Source organism: Mustela putorius, unplaced genomic scaffold (genome assembly GCF_011764305.1).
Source record: "Mustela putorius furo isolate JIRA1106 unplaced genomic scaffold, ASM1176430v1.1 tig00000127_pilon_pilon_pilon, whole genome shotgun sequence".
Classification (NCBI taxonomy): domain Eukaryota; kingdom Metazoa; phylum Chordata; class Mammalia; order Carnivora; family Mustelidae; genus Mustela; species Mustela putorius.
The window spans coordinates 16,719,259-16,732,636 of record NW_025421288.1 but is presented as its reverse complement, the minus strand read 5'-3'; the positions used below and the strand labels follow the sequence as shown (position 1 = coordinate 16,732,636).

Genomic DNA, 13,378 nt, shown 5'->3' with positions numbered 1-13,378 from the left:
CGCCCCCTCAGCCCCGGCGTCCGCCGGCGCAGCCTACAGCCGCGCTCTCCCGGCGGCGGTGACCGGCGGGCAGGGGAGGAAGCGGAAGCCGTATCTGCTCTCAGCCGCGCTCTGCACCGACAACGCCACCATTGGGCAGCCCCGGTCCACGCCCTTGCAGCACACCTGGGGGCGCGGAGCCTCAGAGGCGCGCGGGGCCAGGGCGGGGGCCTGCGCGGAGGAGGGGGCACGGCCGGGAATGGGAGGAGGCCAAGGGGCGCGCGCATGCACTCACCCGGACCCTGGGCTCCTTCCTAGCCTGGCAGTCCTCGAGGCGCAGCCCGGCCTCTGCGGAGAACAATGACCGCGTGGGGGGGGGGGGTCCGGCCGGCCTCCCCCTCCTCGCCCGCCCGCCCGCCGCGCACCGCGCGCTCACCGGGGATGGTGGGCAGGAGCTCCGGCGCCGGCGCCTCAGCGGACGGCGCTGGCACCGCCCGCGGGCGGAAGGTCTTGCTGGCGCTCAGCCGGGGGAAGAGGCCCCGCGTCCTGGTGGGGCGAGGGGCTCGTGAGATCCGAAGCCCGCCTGCGGGAAGGGGCGGGGCTGGGGGGCTGCGGAGCCTGGAGAGGCCGGGACCTGGGGAAGCAGGGACCCGCGGAGCCCACGTGGGCCTCCGCCGTCTGGCCGGGGCCTCCTGCACCCTGCCTGCCCGCAGCTGCCGAGGGCCGGGCCTCTGCGTGCGGGTGTCAGCCACCAGCCCGGCCTCTGAGAGCGGGAAGCGGTCTATGGACAAATCGGTGTTGTCAGCGAAGATCCTCGAGGTGGGGGACACGCAGTGGGCGGCCCGATGCTCGCTCAGGACCTACGGGCCGGCCGGGAGAGGCACGGGGGTCACCTCCGTCCACCGGGGCTCACTCCCACCCCACCTCTAGCTGGGATGCACACTGACCTCGCCCTTGGGGTTCAGGAGGAGAGTCACACAGCCCCGGCTAGAGTGGAAGTGCACGGGCTCCTGGCCCAAGGACGAGGGCAGGTGCTTCTTCATGCTGCGGGGCCCCTCGCCCCAAACCTGGTGGACATGGCCAGGGGATGGGTGAGCAGCGGTGCGGGCCTGAGCCGAGGCCACCGCGGGGTTGGGGGGGGGGGCGGAGGAGCGCACCGTGACGTGGTGGCGCGGAGGCAGCAGCGTGCGGGGTGGGAAGCGGTACATGCACACAGGAAAGCCGCGTTCCCGCTGCTGCAGCGTGAGGCCACCCAGGTCCGCGGTCTCCTCCGGCGACTGGTTGAGGACACGCACGAACCTCTCCCGGGCACTGACTGCCACAATCTTCAGGCAGGAACACCCTGGGCTGGGGGGAGGTGTGAGGAGGGTAGGTGCGCTACGCAGAGAGGCTTGGCCACCCCTCCAGTGCGTCCTGGTTGGAGACCCCCTCCTGCCAGGACCCCGCCGGGTCACCCCTCACCTCCAGGGGCACCCTGAATGCGGGTGCTCAGAAGCTACACAGGGCTCCCCGGTCAGGGTCAGGACTGTACTACCTGGCTGGTCCCGCTGAGCCATCCTGAGATCCAGGAAAAGACCTGTTGGAAGGGGCACCCCGTACACTGCACGCACTGTGGACATCTCCTGCGAGGCCAGACTGATGCTCAGCACCCCACAGGTGCACTGGGGAGAGGCACAGCTCTGGAGCTCAGATCCAGAGCAGGAAGGCTGGACCCGGGAGGCTGAGGGAAGCAGAGGGAGAACTCCCAAGTACGGGGGGTTGGGTGGATAGCCAGAGTGCACAGGCAGCAGCAGGTACCCTCCAAGACCACCCTGAGCCCCAGGGATGAGACTGCAGTGGCCTCAGCGACCTTGCTCCAGGCGGTTATGAATACCGAGCTGTTGGGGGACATGCTATTAGGGCTTTGGGCAGAGATCACAGCCTTGCAGGGGGTCAGTAACTGGGGAAAGCTGCTATGCCCCACCTCCAGACTGTGCCTGCATTTCCCTGCTGAGGCTCCTGGAGCTGGCCACCGTTAGCTCCTCACGGCTTGGCGCACACGGGGGGTGCCCTGTCACCTTCCGCACACAATAACACTCAGCCAGCTGGCCACTGCTGGAGTCGGAGTCCGCGCCCCCGGAGCTGCTCGTGCCCTTGAAGGGCAGGGAACTCCACTCGACACTCTTGAGACGCTGCTCTGTCCCCGATCTGCGCAGCTCCGAGCTCCACTCGCTCGACAGTGGGGCCTTTGGGGGTGGCAGGGGCCGTGGGTGCCTGTGGGCCACAGTCTGCTGATCGGCTTGCGGAGGCTGCCTTTGACTTCTAAACCCCAGCCCCACGCCCATCTAGCCCCCCCCCCAGGGGGTGGGGTACCCTGGTACCCCGGGGGTGGGGGGAGGGGAAGGGGCTCCTGGAAGGTCCGTGAGGGCTCAGGAGCCCTTTCCCCTCACTGTGAACCCCGTCCGACAGATGGGAGAGCTGACCTTGGAAGGTGAAAGTGACTTGCCCACGGACACTAAGAGTAGAACTTGGACTCTGGTCCACATATGCCAAGGCACTTCCCGCCCCCCACCCCGCACCCCTGGAGGAGTGCACAAGGAACAGTTACTTCGGGTCTGAGCTGGACTCCATGTTGCTGAAGAGGTTGGGATACCGCTGGGCAATGCTGTTCCAGTCCACGTCCTCCAGCCGGAAACCCTGGTCACGAAGCAACAGGCACATGGCCCTCCCCTCCCACAAGGCTGCTGGCTATGAGAGCACGTAGGGGACCTTGCTCAGCTCTCTTACCTCCCCAGTGGAGGGGCCCTGTTCACTCTCAGAGACGTCGTTGAAGTCCATCAGGGTTTCTGCAGTGACCACCTGCGCACGGGGAGCGGAGACCAGTGGGCAGGGGCTGGGGAAGAGAGGCGCTCTCCTTTGACCTCGCTAGGCACAGGTTCACAGTGGGTCAGGTGGGTGGAACCAGGGGGTTCCTCCCTGCCCCGTGGTCCTGAGGGGAGACAGGCTTCCCAGGCAGGCCAGCCCCACCAAAGGACCGGCAGGAGAGACAATGGCCCAGGGGCCATCCAAGGAGGGCTGGGGAGGAGAACGCAGGAGGCGAGTGCGTGGGCCGAGCGGGGCGTACCTCCACACTGCCGGTGGAGGAGCGCAGTATGCGCCCCACCCAGGAGGAGCGGGCCAGCTGCAGGAGGCAGGACTTCTGGAAGGCCTGCAGCTCAGCCTCCAGCTGCTGCATGGTGGTCGCGGTCTGCAGCAGACGTTCCTCCAGCTGGGTCTTCTCCTGCTCCCGGAGAGTGCATAGGTGCGCAGGGTCTTCTCCAGCTGCTGACCCCCCAAGGCCAACCCCTACCTGGGCCTTGCCCCTCACCCCAGCTTGGGTCCCCTCCCCGACTCCCTGGTCCCTCCTGCCCCTCACCAGCTGGGCCTGTTCCTTCTGCTTTTTCAAGTCCAGAGTCAGCTTTTGGACCTGATTTTGCAGGAACTTTTCCTGATTACGTGCACTCCTGGGGGAAGGGGCAATCATAGCAGCCCCTGCCTCGAGGTCAGCAGCCAAGGAAGGGAGGAGGGGCCCCTCTTTCCTGACACTGGCGGCCCAAGGGCATAGGGTTCCAGTGAGCCAGGCCAAGTCTGGCTCTGAGAGGTCTGGGCTGCAGGTGGGGTCTAGATGCAGCGACTCCCAGTGCGTTCGGAGTCAGGGTAGAGGGCCAGGCTTCAAGTGAGGCTTAAGGCCAGAGTAAGAAGTTACAATGTCAGTCAGGACCGGTGGTTGGGGATGGGGATCAGACAAAAACCAGTTCGGGCCAGGACAGAGGCAGGGTTGGGCTGGGGAACTAGCACTTTGCTGGTCACCTCTCAGGTGGAAGTCCAGCCACCTCACGCAGGACGTGGCAGTGCCGGGCATCCTGGCGGTTCTGGACAGCCCACCGCAGAGCCTGGATCTCCAGCTCCCGTTGGCCCCACAGCAGCCGCAAGGTGCGAGTGTCTAGAGACTCAGGGGCCAACCTGCAATGCCAGTGATCAGGCCCTGTCCCCTAGCTGGCCAGGCCCAAGTGGCTGGCCACCCATCCCTCCCTTCCTTACTGTAGGTTGACGGAGAAGACCACCCGTGTAGAGCTGGGCTTGGTGTCCTGTGTGCATGTGGGACCCCCCGGCTCTTGAGGTGTGCCCACAGGAGGCTCCAGGTGGGCGCGGACCGGCTCTTGGTCCACCTGGGATAAGGGAGCCTTTTTCTCGGCTCCTTCATCCTCTTGGCAAGACTCAGGCGCCATTCTCGGTGTTCCTGGGGGAGCTGCAAGAGACGGTAGGGCTGTCATCCTTGTGTCCTCTGTTTGGCTACGCCTGCGGGGCTCTCCTTAGAAGGCCATGCGTGTGTGTGTGTAAGTCTAACAGCCCTAGACAGCACCACACCATGTGTGTCTGCATGCGTGTGCACATACCCCACAGGACACTAGACTGCTGGTCACATGTGTGCCCACATCTGTATATTTCTGACCAGGACAAGGCAGCAAGCAGGTCACCCCCAGGCAACATGTCACCTGAGTGGACATTTCCTGTTGTCATCCCCATCACCCCTGCCTTCTAGGACCTGAGGTCCTATCCCTCAACCTAGAGCAAGAGTCCCCAGAGGGACTGGTCCTTTGCCTGTGATGCCCCCAGGCCCAGGGCCTTACCCCAAACACTCTCCTGAGGCCTGAAATCCAAGTGGGCCTAGGGAAAGAAAGGCTCTAGAGTGTTGCCATGGATACCAGCACCCAGAAGGGGAGGGGCTGTTTGTTACCAGGAGCTTCCAGGGAAACCCCAGACCAGGGCCCTTAGTGAGCCTTGGGCCCACCTCCCGACCCAGCGGGAAGGAGAAACTGGAAGGCTGGGTCGTTGCCCAGGTGGCCTTCGCAGGCTCAGGGGACCATGGAGCAAGGAGCAGGCCCTGCCATGCTCACAGACTCACAGATGGTCACACACTCAGTCTGCCACCCCAGCCAACCTTGGGGAGGCTCCCATAGTCCTCACTGTGGCAGCAGGCAGGTACTGGGGGCACGGCTGCCTGGTGTAGGGGGGCTTACCCGACTCTAGCCATCAGTGAGCCCCCCAAGTGCTTCCCACAGCATCTTCCCACTCAGAGGCTGACGCCCACCTACCTAAACCCCAAGTCAGAAGACGGTCCTTCTCCAGTCCATCTCCCACCTTGGGGAGCCCTGGGGACAGCCTCCTAACTATTACAAGGGCTCTCTCTGCCCCAGAACACAAGTGAGGCACCAGATCCCACACACAGGCCAATGTCCTCCAGCCTTCACCTGCCCCTTCCCCACTTTCGATCATTCCTTAAGATCCTCAACTCTGCTTTTCCTGGGGACTTCCTGAGCTGGGGAGGACCCCCCCCATGGCCCATTGTGAGGAGGCAGAGCAGGCTCCCCACGCCCGGTCCACAGACAGCACGGAGGCTGTGAGGGACCCCGGCTGCTGGGCTGGCTGGGGTTCTCGGGCTCAGGGTGCCCACGTGTGTCCACAAGTCGCAGGGGCGCCGGGCCCCACTGGGGGCAGGGAGGGGTGCGGGCAAAGAGCCCAGGGTCTTTGTCTTGCTCTGTCCCCAGCAGCTTCAGAGCAGCCTTCTCCCCCATCAGGACCACCGGGCTGGCGGCAGCCAGAGAGGGCCCGCGCCCGCCACCCGCTCCCGCAGCGCCCCCGTCCTCCGGACGGAGCCGGGTCGGGGGGCGAGGGCGGTCCCTGGCCTTGCGGGCCGCGCCCGCCCCTCTGCGTGCAGAGACCGCGGGGTCCCAGGCCGGTGCCCCCTCCCTCGGCAGGAGACGCATGGGACTGGGAGGCTTCCGAGGAAGCGGGCCCGGAAGCGGAGCCAGACACCTGTGCCGCGCGCCGCCAGCCGGCCCCGAGCCCCTCCGCGTCGCTCGCGGTCTTCGGGCGTGCGTGGACGAGGCCCGGCCCGCCCCTCCGCGCCGCCGAGCTCCGCCCACACCTGGGCGCCGCCGGGGGCGGGGCGGGCGGGGAGCCAATGGGAGGGGCGGGGCGCAGGCGGGGCGGCCAATGGGCGTTGGCTCAGGGCGGGCGGTGCGACCCTGGGAGCCAATAGGAGGGCGAGGGGCGGGGCCCTGGGGCTGCGGGCCAATGGAGTGGCGAGCCGGGGCTCGCCCGCGGCGCTGGAGGCGGCAGGTTGCGGCGGCGCCGGGCTCCGGGAAGCAGCCAGTTCGAGTCTGGGTCCCGGAGGCCAGCGAGCGCCCAGGTGAGCCGCGCAGGGACCCGGGTCCTCCCGCGTGCGGGGCGCGGCCTCGGGCGGCAACGCCGACGGAGGGACGCGGGCTGGGCCGCCGTGGGGGCCGCGCCGCACCTGCAGCGGCCCCTCGGCGGCGACGGCGGCCGCGGGTGGGGGGCGAGCGCCGCGGCTGGAGGGAGCGGCCAGGGCGCTGCTCGCCCCGGCGAGGGCCGCCCCGGAGCGGTTCCGTGGCTCCGGAGGGCCGGGGTCGGAGTGGCGGGGAAGCGGCGTTCCCATGGCAGCGGGAAGCCGTGTTTTCGTGAGGGCGCCCTTGGGTGCCCGAGCTCGGCGTCCCGTGGGAGGGGCAGTGCCCTGCGAGCCAGGTGCCTGGGGAGGCAGGAAGTGCTGGATCTGGTTAATGATTCGCCTGGTTCCGGGGGGAGTGGGGCGGGGCACGGGGAGGCTGGTCAGTGGGGGAGCTTCAGAGTGCTCCTGGAGGGCACACGGGTTACCCCTTGGGGGGGCTGGTCGTGCCTCCACCCCCGCAGTGTATGACCTGCGTGCGGGGCTAGGCTATAGGAGAGCAGGACTGACATGAGGTGGGGGGCGCGCAGTAGCCCTGAACCACTTCTGGGGGTGAGGAGAGGAGAGGCCAGGGGGTGGTGGGGCCAGGCAGGGCCTGACCCTCTGGCCTTTGTCCTTCCTGCAGGACAGGGATGCTGTCTGGGCTAGCAGCGATGGAGCTGAAGGTGTGGGTGGATGGCGTACAGCGCGTGGTCTGTGGGGTCTCAGAGCAAACCACCTGTCAGGAAGTAGTCTTCGCACTAGCCCAAGCAATAGGTGAGTCCTTTCGGGCACAGGTAGCCCAACAGGTGCACCTGAGGTGGGGCTGGGTCCTCCGTCCCCTTCCCTGATCAAGGCTGGGGCTGGCCGCTGATCCCTCTTGCCCTCTCCTAATTTCTCAAGCCAGGTGGATGGGGGGGCGCATCAGCTGACCTGTCTCCTCCTACCCCAGGCCAGACGGGCCGCTTTGTGCTCGTGCAGCGTCTCAGGGAAAAGGAACGGCAGCTGCTGCCCCAAGAGTGTCCAGTGGGTGCCCAGGCCACCTGTGGACAGTTTGCCAGTGATGTCCAGTTTGTCCTGAGGCGGACAGGGCCCAGCCTTGCTGGGAGGCCCTCCTCAGACAGCTGCCCACCTCCTGAGCGCTGCCCAGTCCGTGCCAGCCTCCCCCCGAAGCCACGGCCAGCCCTGGGCCACGAGCAACGCAAAGCATGGACCTTCAGCCTGGGGTGCCCCGGACTGGCCCCCAGCCCTGCACCACCTGGCCCTGTGGCCCCCGTAGCACCAGTCCCAGGCTCCAGTGTAGACCTGCAGGGCCTGGAGCGCAGGGTGCGGAGGAACGCCGCAGAGCTGGGTCAGGAGGCCTTCTGGGAGCAGGAGCTGCGGCGGGAGCGGGCTCGGGAGCGGGAGGGGCAGGCGCGCCTGCAGGCCCTGAGCGCAGCCACCGCGGAGCACGCTGCCCGGCTACAGGCCCTGGATGCCCAGGCCCGTGCCCTGGAGGTGGAGCTCCATCTGGCCTCAGAGGCCCCCGGACCCCCCTCGCCCACAGCGTCTGCAGCGGAACGCCTGCGCAAGGACCTGGCTGCCCAGGAGCGGCAGAGCGCAGAAGTGCAGGGCAGCCTGGCCCTGGTGAGCAGGGCCCTGCAGGCGGCCGAGCACGCCCTACAGGTGAGCCCGCAGGCCCCCGAGCCCCTGCCAGTGGCCCCAGTGCGAGCGGATTTGGGGGCTGGCCTCTGGGTCAGGCCAAGGAGAGGGCGAGGCCGTGGAGCCCCGTGGCTGCGTCCCCTGAGGGCCCCATGTGCCCCAGGCCCAAGCCCAGGAACTTGAGGAGCTGAACCGGGAGCTGCGCCAGTGCAACCTGCAGGAGTTCATCCAGCAGACGGGGGCTGCACTGCCACCAGCCCCGCGGCCAGACAGGGGCCCTCTCAGCACACAGGTCAGAGTGGTTCCAGAGGGAGCTCAGGGGTGTGGGAGGCCTGGCCCAGGTCCAAGCTGACCTGCTCTCCCCACAGGGTCTTCTGCCTCTGGCCAGAGAAGAGCCCCTCACGAGAACCCCTCGGAATCCTGCTCTAGTGTCCAGCCTGAGCCCAGAAAGTACGTCTGTCTTCCCCACTTCGGGTGGGACAGGGCCTTCCTGTCCTCAGTGCCCTCAGCCTGTCTCCTCCCCACAGTTGCCCCAATGAGGCAGAACTCCTGGAGGTAGCAGCTCTCGCCCCAAAGTGGATGTCCACTGCCAGCCTGGCCCCAGGCTCCCACGACATGATGAGCAAGGGCAGCCAAGGCCAGCCTGACCTGGAAGACAGGAGAGCTGGTGGTCACAGAGGAGTCATTCTCCCCTGCAGTGGGAAGCCTTGGTGCCCTGGGCCTGAGACAGAGCACCTCAGGGCCCCAGGCTTTCCGCCATGTGGGGGTGGAGGGAGTCTGCTGAGACCCCTGGACAGGCAGGAGGCATGACCGGCTCAGAATGTGCTACACCCCGAGGGTCACGGCTCCTTGTGGGGGATGGGAGACGTGTGGACACTGCTCAGCTGTGGGTGTGTGCTTGTGTGTGGGAGGTAGCCTTCCTCGAGCCTGCGTACACACATGGGCATGCCGCCTCCCTACCCCAACCCTAAAACCTCAATAAACTGCCCAGAATGGCTTCAGTGCGTCCTGAAGCTGTACCGGACAGGGTCTGTGGGCCCTAAAACTTGAGACCAGCCAGGGTCACTGGGGGAGTCCCCCAAGCTACCTGGGGCTGGCCACGACCAGGGCTCTTGAGAAAAGGGTCTCCCAGGGACCAGTGGTCAGTTGGACCCCAAACTGGGGCTTGTAGGGCCTCCCATTTCCAGCTGCTGTGCCCATCCCCACCCAGCGGCTCTCCTTGGCAGCCCAAACCTGGATTGAGAGTTGCATAGTGTGGGGCCTTAGAGCAGCCTCGGGCCTGGTCTGGGGGTCTGCGTGGGCTCTCCCTCCTCTGGCCTACTCCTCACCAGTAGCAGGAGCTGCCACCGCATGAAGATGGTTCCTGGACAAGAGGACTCAAGGACGTGCCAGACCTGCCTATCAGGTTTATTGAGGTTTATGGAGAGCCTGTGGGGGCAGGTCCCCAGATTCCTGCCCAGAACCCAGGAGCTCTGCCCAGAGGAGCTCTGTTGGCCCCATGAGGGTGTGGCTGCCCAGCCATCCACCAGGCCCCCTCTGCTTCCCAGGTCAGTGTGCAGGCTCACAATTAGGGCAGTGATCACAGTCCTGGGTCTGGGACGGGCTGCAGGCCCCACCTGTGAGCACCGTGGCTGGCCCTGGAGCCCTCTGTGATGGTCAGAACACAGAGGCTCGGTGCAGCCGCACATACTGAGGAACAGGAGATGGAGGCGCCCTCGATGATGGAGTCTCTGTGTTGAGGCTGGGAGTCAGCAACTTAGGATGGACTCAGCCTTCTGGAGTGGCCCCCGAGCTCAGCCTGGTGTTCTCCTCTTCTGGGGCTGACCATAGGGGACAAGAAGTCCTGAGTACAGGAGCGTGGAAGTCAAGAAGAGCAGCTTGGGGGAGGGGATTAATGAGGACTGGATACTTCCTGCCCGAGGTGGAACCGGACCGGGAGTGACGGCGGGACAGCAGCAGCAGGGGACTTCTGGCCCAGGCTCCTCACTCCAAAGCCCCCAGCCCTACATAGCTCCTACCTACGCTGCCACCCGAGCCCACGGTCTCTCGCACAGCCACCCACTGGAGACAGGGCTGAGTGCACAGTCACACGGCTAGAGCCTGGAATGCAAATGCCCATCACGTTGTGCCCTGCGTGGGAGGGCTGGAGCGGCGGGCGGCGGGCGGTCACTGCCAGGTCCAAGAGGCCTGGAATCCCCACCCACAGCCTTCACCTGTACTCGGGAGGGTAGGATGTGCCTCTGAGCACCAGCACAGGGTCGTCTCCCAAGCTGAGCACACTGGCCAGCACAGGGCAAAGCCAGGTGCAGGCTGGCAGGCAGTTCACTCCCTCCCGGTGTCATGTGCTCTCCCACACCCCAAAGGGAAGCAGTCCTGGTGCTGGCAGAGCTTGCACACCCCTGGTCTCCTGAGTCTGTTTCCAAGGAACACCTGTTCCTTCTGAAGACATCGCCAGGGACCTGTCCCCATTCTGCTACAGGCTGAAAAGCTGATGAGCCCTCTTCACCTGGGAAGGGTCCTCAGGTAGCCAGTGTGCTCTGGGGTGGGGAAGGGGGCAGAACCTTCCACCTCTGGCTGTTCCAGGTGGACAAAATCCCATATCCCCCAAAAGTGGCCAGAAGTGCTTCGTATCAGTAAGCGAACACTGGGGCTGTTGAGAAGTTTACTTCGGAGCTTTAAGCTGCTCTTTGAAAACAATGATGTGAGCTATGCTGAGCCAAGGAGACCCAGCTCCCCACTCCCGCATCCAGGCCATGGCAGGGCAGGACCAAGCCAGGTCAGCCCAGCTCCCTGGCCAAGGTGAGACAGGACCCAGTCATCATCAATGTCTCTGTAGGGCCAGACTGTGCGGGGGGATGGCACTGGAGCCCCTCCTGCTCACCTCCAGTACAAAAGTACTCTTGTGGGCTGGCTGGAACACTGGGGCTCCCTGAGGGTCACCCACAGCAAGTCACTGCCTTGTGGCAGGCAACTGGCACCATTGGTTCTCAACCCCAAGGGCCACCCACAACCTCCCTGCTGCCGGCAGAACCTGTCCTGCCAAGCCTGCTAGGTGTGACCCTCAGGGCACCACAGTGACCTTTACGACAGTGTCCCTCCAAAGGTGAGTCCAAGTCCATGCAAGGCCTCAATTCAGGCTGCCTGTCCCTCACGCTGCTCTGACAATGGTGGACCCAGTGCCAGCCATCAACGCCCACCATCTGGGGAGGAGACAGGGCCTGTGGCAGGCATCCTGGCCTCTGCATGCCTGGAGGCTGCTCAGGCCATGCTTTCCGACCAGCAGATCTTCACAGTGGGTTGAGAACCCCAGCAGAGGGGCGCCTGGGTGGCTCGGTGGGTTAAGCCTCTGCCTTCGGCTCAGGTCTAGATCTCAGGATCCTGGGATTGAGTCCCGCGGGCTCTCTGCTCAGCGGGGAGCCTGCTTCCCTCTCTCTCTGCCTACTTGTGATCTCTTAGTCAACTAAATAAATAAAATATTTAAAAAAAAAAAAAAGAAGAACCCCAGCAGAGAAAGCAGGCCCGGCGGCAGACAGGCTGGGGGCTCGGCCGGGTGCCCCCACCTCCAGGAGGGCACACCGCTGGGCACAAGTGGGTTCTTGGCATTCTTGCTGAGTGGTAGAAATATGCAGAAAAGCCAAATCTGTCTTCCTTGAGTTCCCAGCAGTGGCCCTCAAGAGGCAGGTAGTAGGGGGTCCGGTCCTGAGGGCCACGGGTCTGACCAGAACACGTTGCTTCAGCTTGGCGACATTCGGAAGACCATCCAGCAACTCTGCAGGTCCCGGCACCTGAGACACACAAGGAAAGTTCCCTCCAAAGGCGCATCTGGCCCAATCTGAGCCCCCTCGTGTGGAGGGCTGTGAAGCCCCACGGTGCTTCCCCTTCCTCCCCACCCCGCTGCTGAGCGCGACAAAGGGGCGCCCTCTCCCCGCCTTGGTGTTCGTCCTCCCACCTGGTCTGGCCGTCCCTTGCCCGACACACCAGGGTCACAGAAGGGCCGGGGCGGTCGCGCTGCCCAGGGACAGATCAGCCGCTGTCACACGCACAGTGGGTCCGGAGCAGCGCAGTGTGCGGTGGGCAGTGGCTGCCCTGCGCCTGGAGGGACCACCGGGTGCACAGAAGGGCCGTCCCACCCCCGACCCCTCCCTCCCGTCCAACTTGTGCGTCCGAGCCCCACCGCACCAGCCCAGCCCGAGCCCCCGCCCGCCGGTCTGGGACCCCTCGCGCGTCACCTGCAACCGCGGCGCGGGGCCGTCGCCGGCTCTCAGCCCAAATTCGGCGGCGGCCGCGGGCCCCCGGCGCCCCCGACCGGCCCCCGACCGCCCCCCGACCACCCCGCACCCGGAGCCTGGCCCGCGCCCCGCCCCCGGCCCGTATGCAAATACGCGAGTCTTGCGGCCAATGGCCAGCCGGGCTGGGCCCGCCCTGCTGCGTCCCAGCCAGTGGCCGCGAGGTGGGGGCGAGCCGCCACGCCCACCGCCGCGCGGCCCCTTGCGGGCGCGGCCGGCGCGTTCCTTTCCGCACGTCGGCCTCGGGGCGGGGCCGCCACCTGCCGGGCGGGGCCAGCAGACGCCGCGCTGCTGCCGTGCGGGGCGGCTCCCCCGCGGGCCGGGCAGGTGGTAGCGCCCGAGGCGCTCTCCCCGCCCTCGCGGTGGGCCCCCGGGAACGCGCGGGGTTGGGGTGCACATATCCCGGCTGCGCCCTCCGGACGCACATGGGGCCCGCGCTGCCCGCGGCCCCGCGGAGCACTGTGGCTGGCGGGCCGGGGCTCCGCGGCACCCCAGTGGAATCCGTCACCTTGGAAGGCTCGGAATCTGAGTGCGGAGGGGACACGGCGCGGGGCGCAGGGCCATCGGTGCTTTGCCCCGTCCTGTCTGGGCTTTGAAAAAGTATAAAGCGTGAGAACAGACTGTTTCAGACCTGGGTTATTGACTCCTTGGTGATGCCCTAAGGTGGCAGCCAAGGGAGATTTGGCCCTGACCCCCTTCCCCTCACATTCTCCTCCCCGTCTCCACGGCCAAGGGGACCCCTGAGGCAGAACCAGGGGTCATGCGGACCCCCAATGGGGTAGAGACCCTTGCTCTCCTTTTGCTCCTGACACAGAAGTCCTCACAAGCCCTCTGCGCTCTTCCAAAGTGAGCCGGGGCTCCCCACTTTCCCTTACCTCACTCACTCATCTCCCGCATCTGCCTCAACCCTGGCCTCCCTAGAGGACCCCGCTCACCTGGTGCCAGCCAGCTTCAAAGGAGCCCTCGGCTCTTCACTGCCCAGGGGTCCAGCCTCAGCCACCCCTGTCCCTCATGGTTCACCTGTGGCCACACTGCCTCTACACCACCTTTTCCCGGTTCTCCCTTCCTCCAGTGACCCCCCTGCATCCTACCTGTGTGGGGCCTGGAGCCCCCCAGGTGCCCCAGCCCCAGCACAGCTCCTGCTGCACCCTTCCCATTACCACATTCATTTCATTTCTTCCTTAAAAAATCACCTGAGTGGCTAAATGCAGAGGCTCTGGGACATCGG

General features: G+C 66.0%; 2 protein-coding genes across 3 annotated transcripts; one reads left to right on the top strand and one right to left on the bottom strand.

Moving 5' to 3' along the window:
- Nucleotides 1-11: 11 nt before the first annotated feature.
- LMNTD2 (lamin tail domain containing 2) lies at nt 12-5,929 on the bottom strand. Of its 2 annotated transcripts, XM_045067069.1 has the most exons (14): nt 5,815-5,929; nt 4,039-4,246; nt 3,808-3,960; nt 3,374-3,461; nt 3,083-3,238; nt 2,746-2,817; nt 2,567-2,655; nt 1,943-2,232; nt 1,514-1,601; nt 1,137-1,326; nt 927-1,046; nt 416-839; nt 275-327; nt 12-165 (listed from the first exon to the last, which is right to left on the bottom strand). In XM_045067069.1, the coding sequence occupies exons 2-14, from the start codon at nt 4,224-4,226 to the stop codon at nt 34-36; spliced, it is 2,043 nt and encodes a 680-aa protein (XP_044923004.1). In that variant the 5' UTR covers nt 4,227-4,246; nt 5,815-5,929; the 3' UTR covers nt 12-33. The 2 variants fall into 2 exon arrangements, with proteins under 2 accessions (XP_044923004.1, XP_044923001.1); XM_045067066.1 differs by lacking the exon at nt 5,815-5,929 and adding an exon at nt 4,629-5,577 and having other exon boundaries at nt 3,083-3,461.
- Nucleotides 5,930-6,065: 136 nt separating this feature from the next.
- RASSF7 (Ras association domain family member 7) lies at nt 6,066-8,861 on the top strand. Its single transcript, XM_045067078.1, has 6 exons — nt 6,066-6,190; nt 6,870-7,000; nt 7,176-7,888; nt 8,028-8,156; nt 8,233-8,314; nt 8,392-8,861. Exons 2-6 carry the CDS (start codon nt 6,877-6,879, stop codon nt 8,421-8,423), a joined length of 1,080 nt encoding a protein of 359 aa, XP_044923013.1. The 5' UTR covers nt 6,066-6,190; nt 6,870-6,876; the 3' UTR covers nt 8,424-8,861.
- The last annotated feature ends 4,517 nt before the right edge of the window (nt 8,862-13,378 follow it).

What these genes read in the sequence shown, in the direction of transcription:
- LMNTD2 (XM_045067066.1), bottom strand. Translation starts at nt 4,226, where the DNA reads ATGGCGCCTGAGTCTTGCCAAGAGGATGAAGGAGCCGAGAAAAAGGCT. An exon ending in CTCCGCGCCACCACGTCACG is followed by an intron (nt 1,047 to 1,136) that starts GTGCGCTCCTCC and finishes CATGTCCACCAG; the next exon opens with GTTTGGGGCGAGGGGCCCCG. An exon ending in TCCTGAACCCCAAGGGCGAG is followed by an intron (nt 840 to 926) that starts GTCAGTGTGCAT and finishes GCCGGCCCGTAG; the next exon opens with GTCCTGAGCGAGCATCGGGC.
- RASSF7 (XM_045067078.1), top strand. Translation starts at nt 6,877, where the DNA reads ATGCTGTCTGGGCTAGCAGCGATGGAGCTGAAGGTGTGGGTGGATGGC. An exon ending in CGGCCGAGCACGCCCTACAG is followed by an intron (nt 7,889 to 8,027) that starts GTGAGCCCGCAG and finishes CATGTGCCCCAG; the next exon opens with GCCCAAGCCCAGGAACTTGA. An exon ending in GGGGCCCTCTCAGCACACAG is followed by an intron (nt 8,157 to 8,232) that starts GTCAGAGTGGTT and finishes CTCTCCCCACAG; the next exon opens with GGTCTTCTGCCTCTGGCCAG.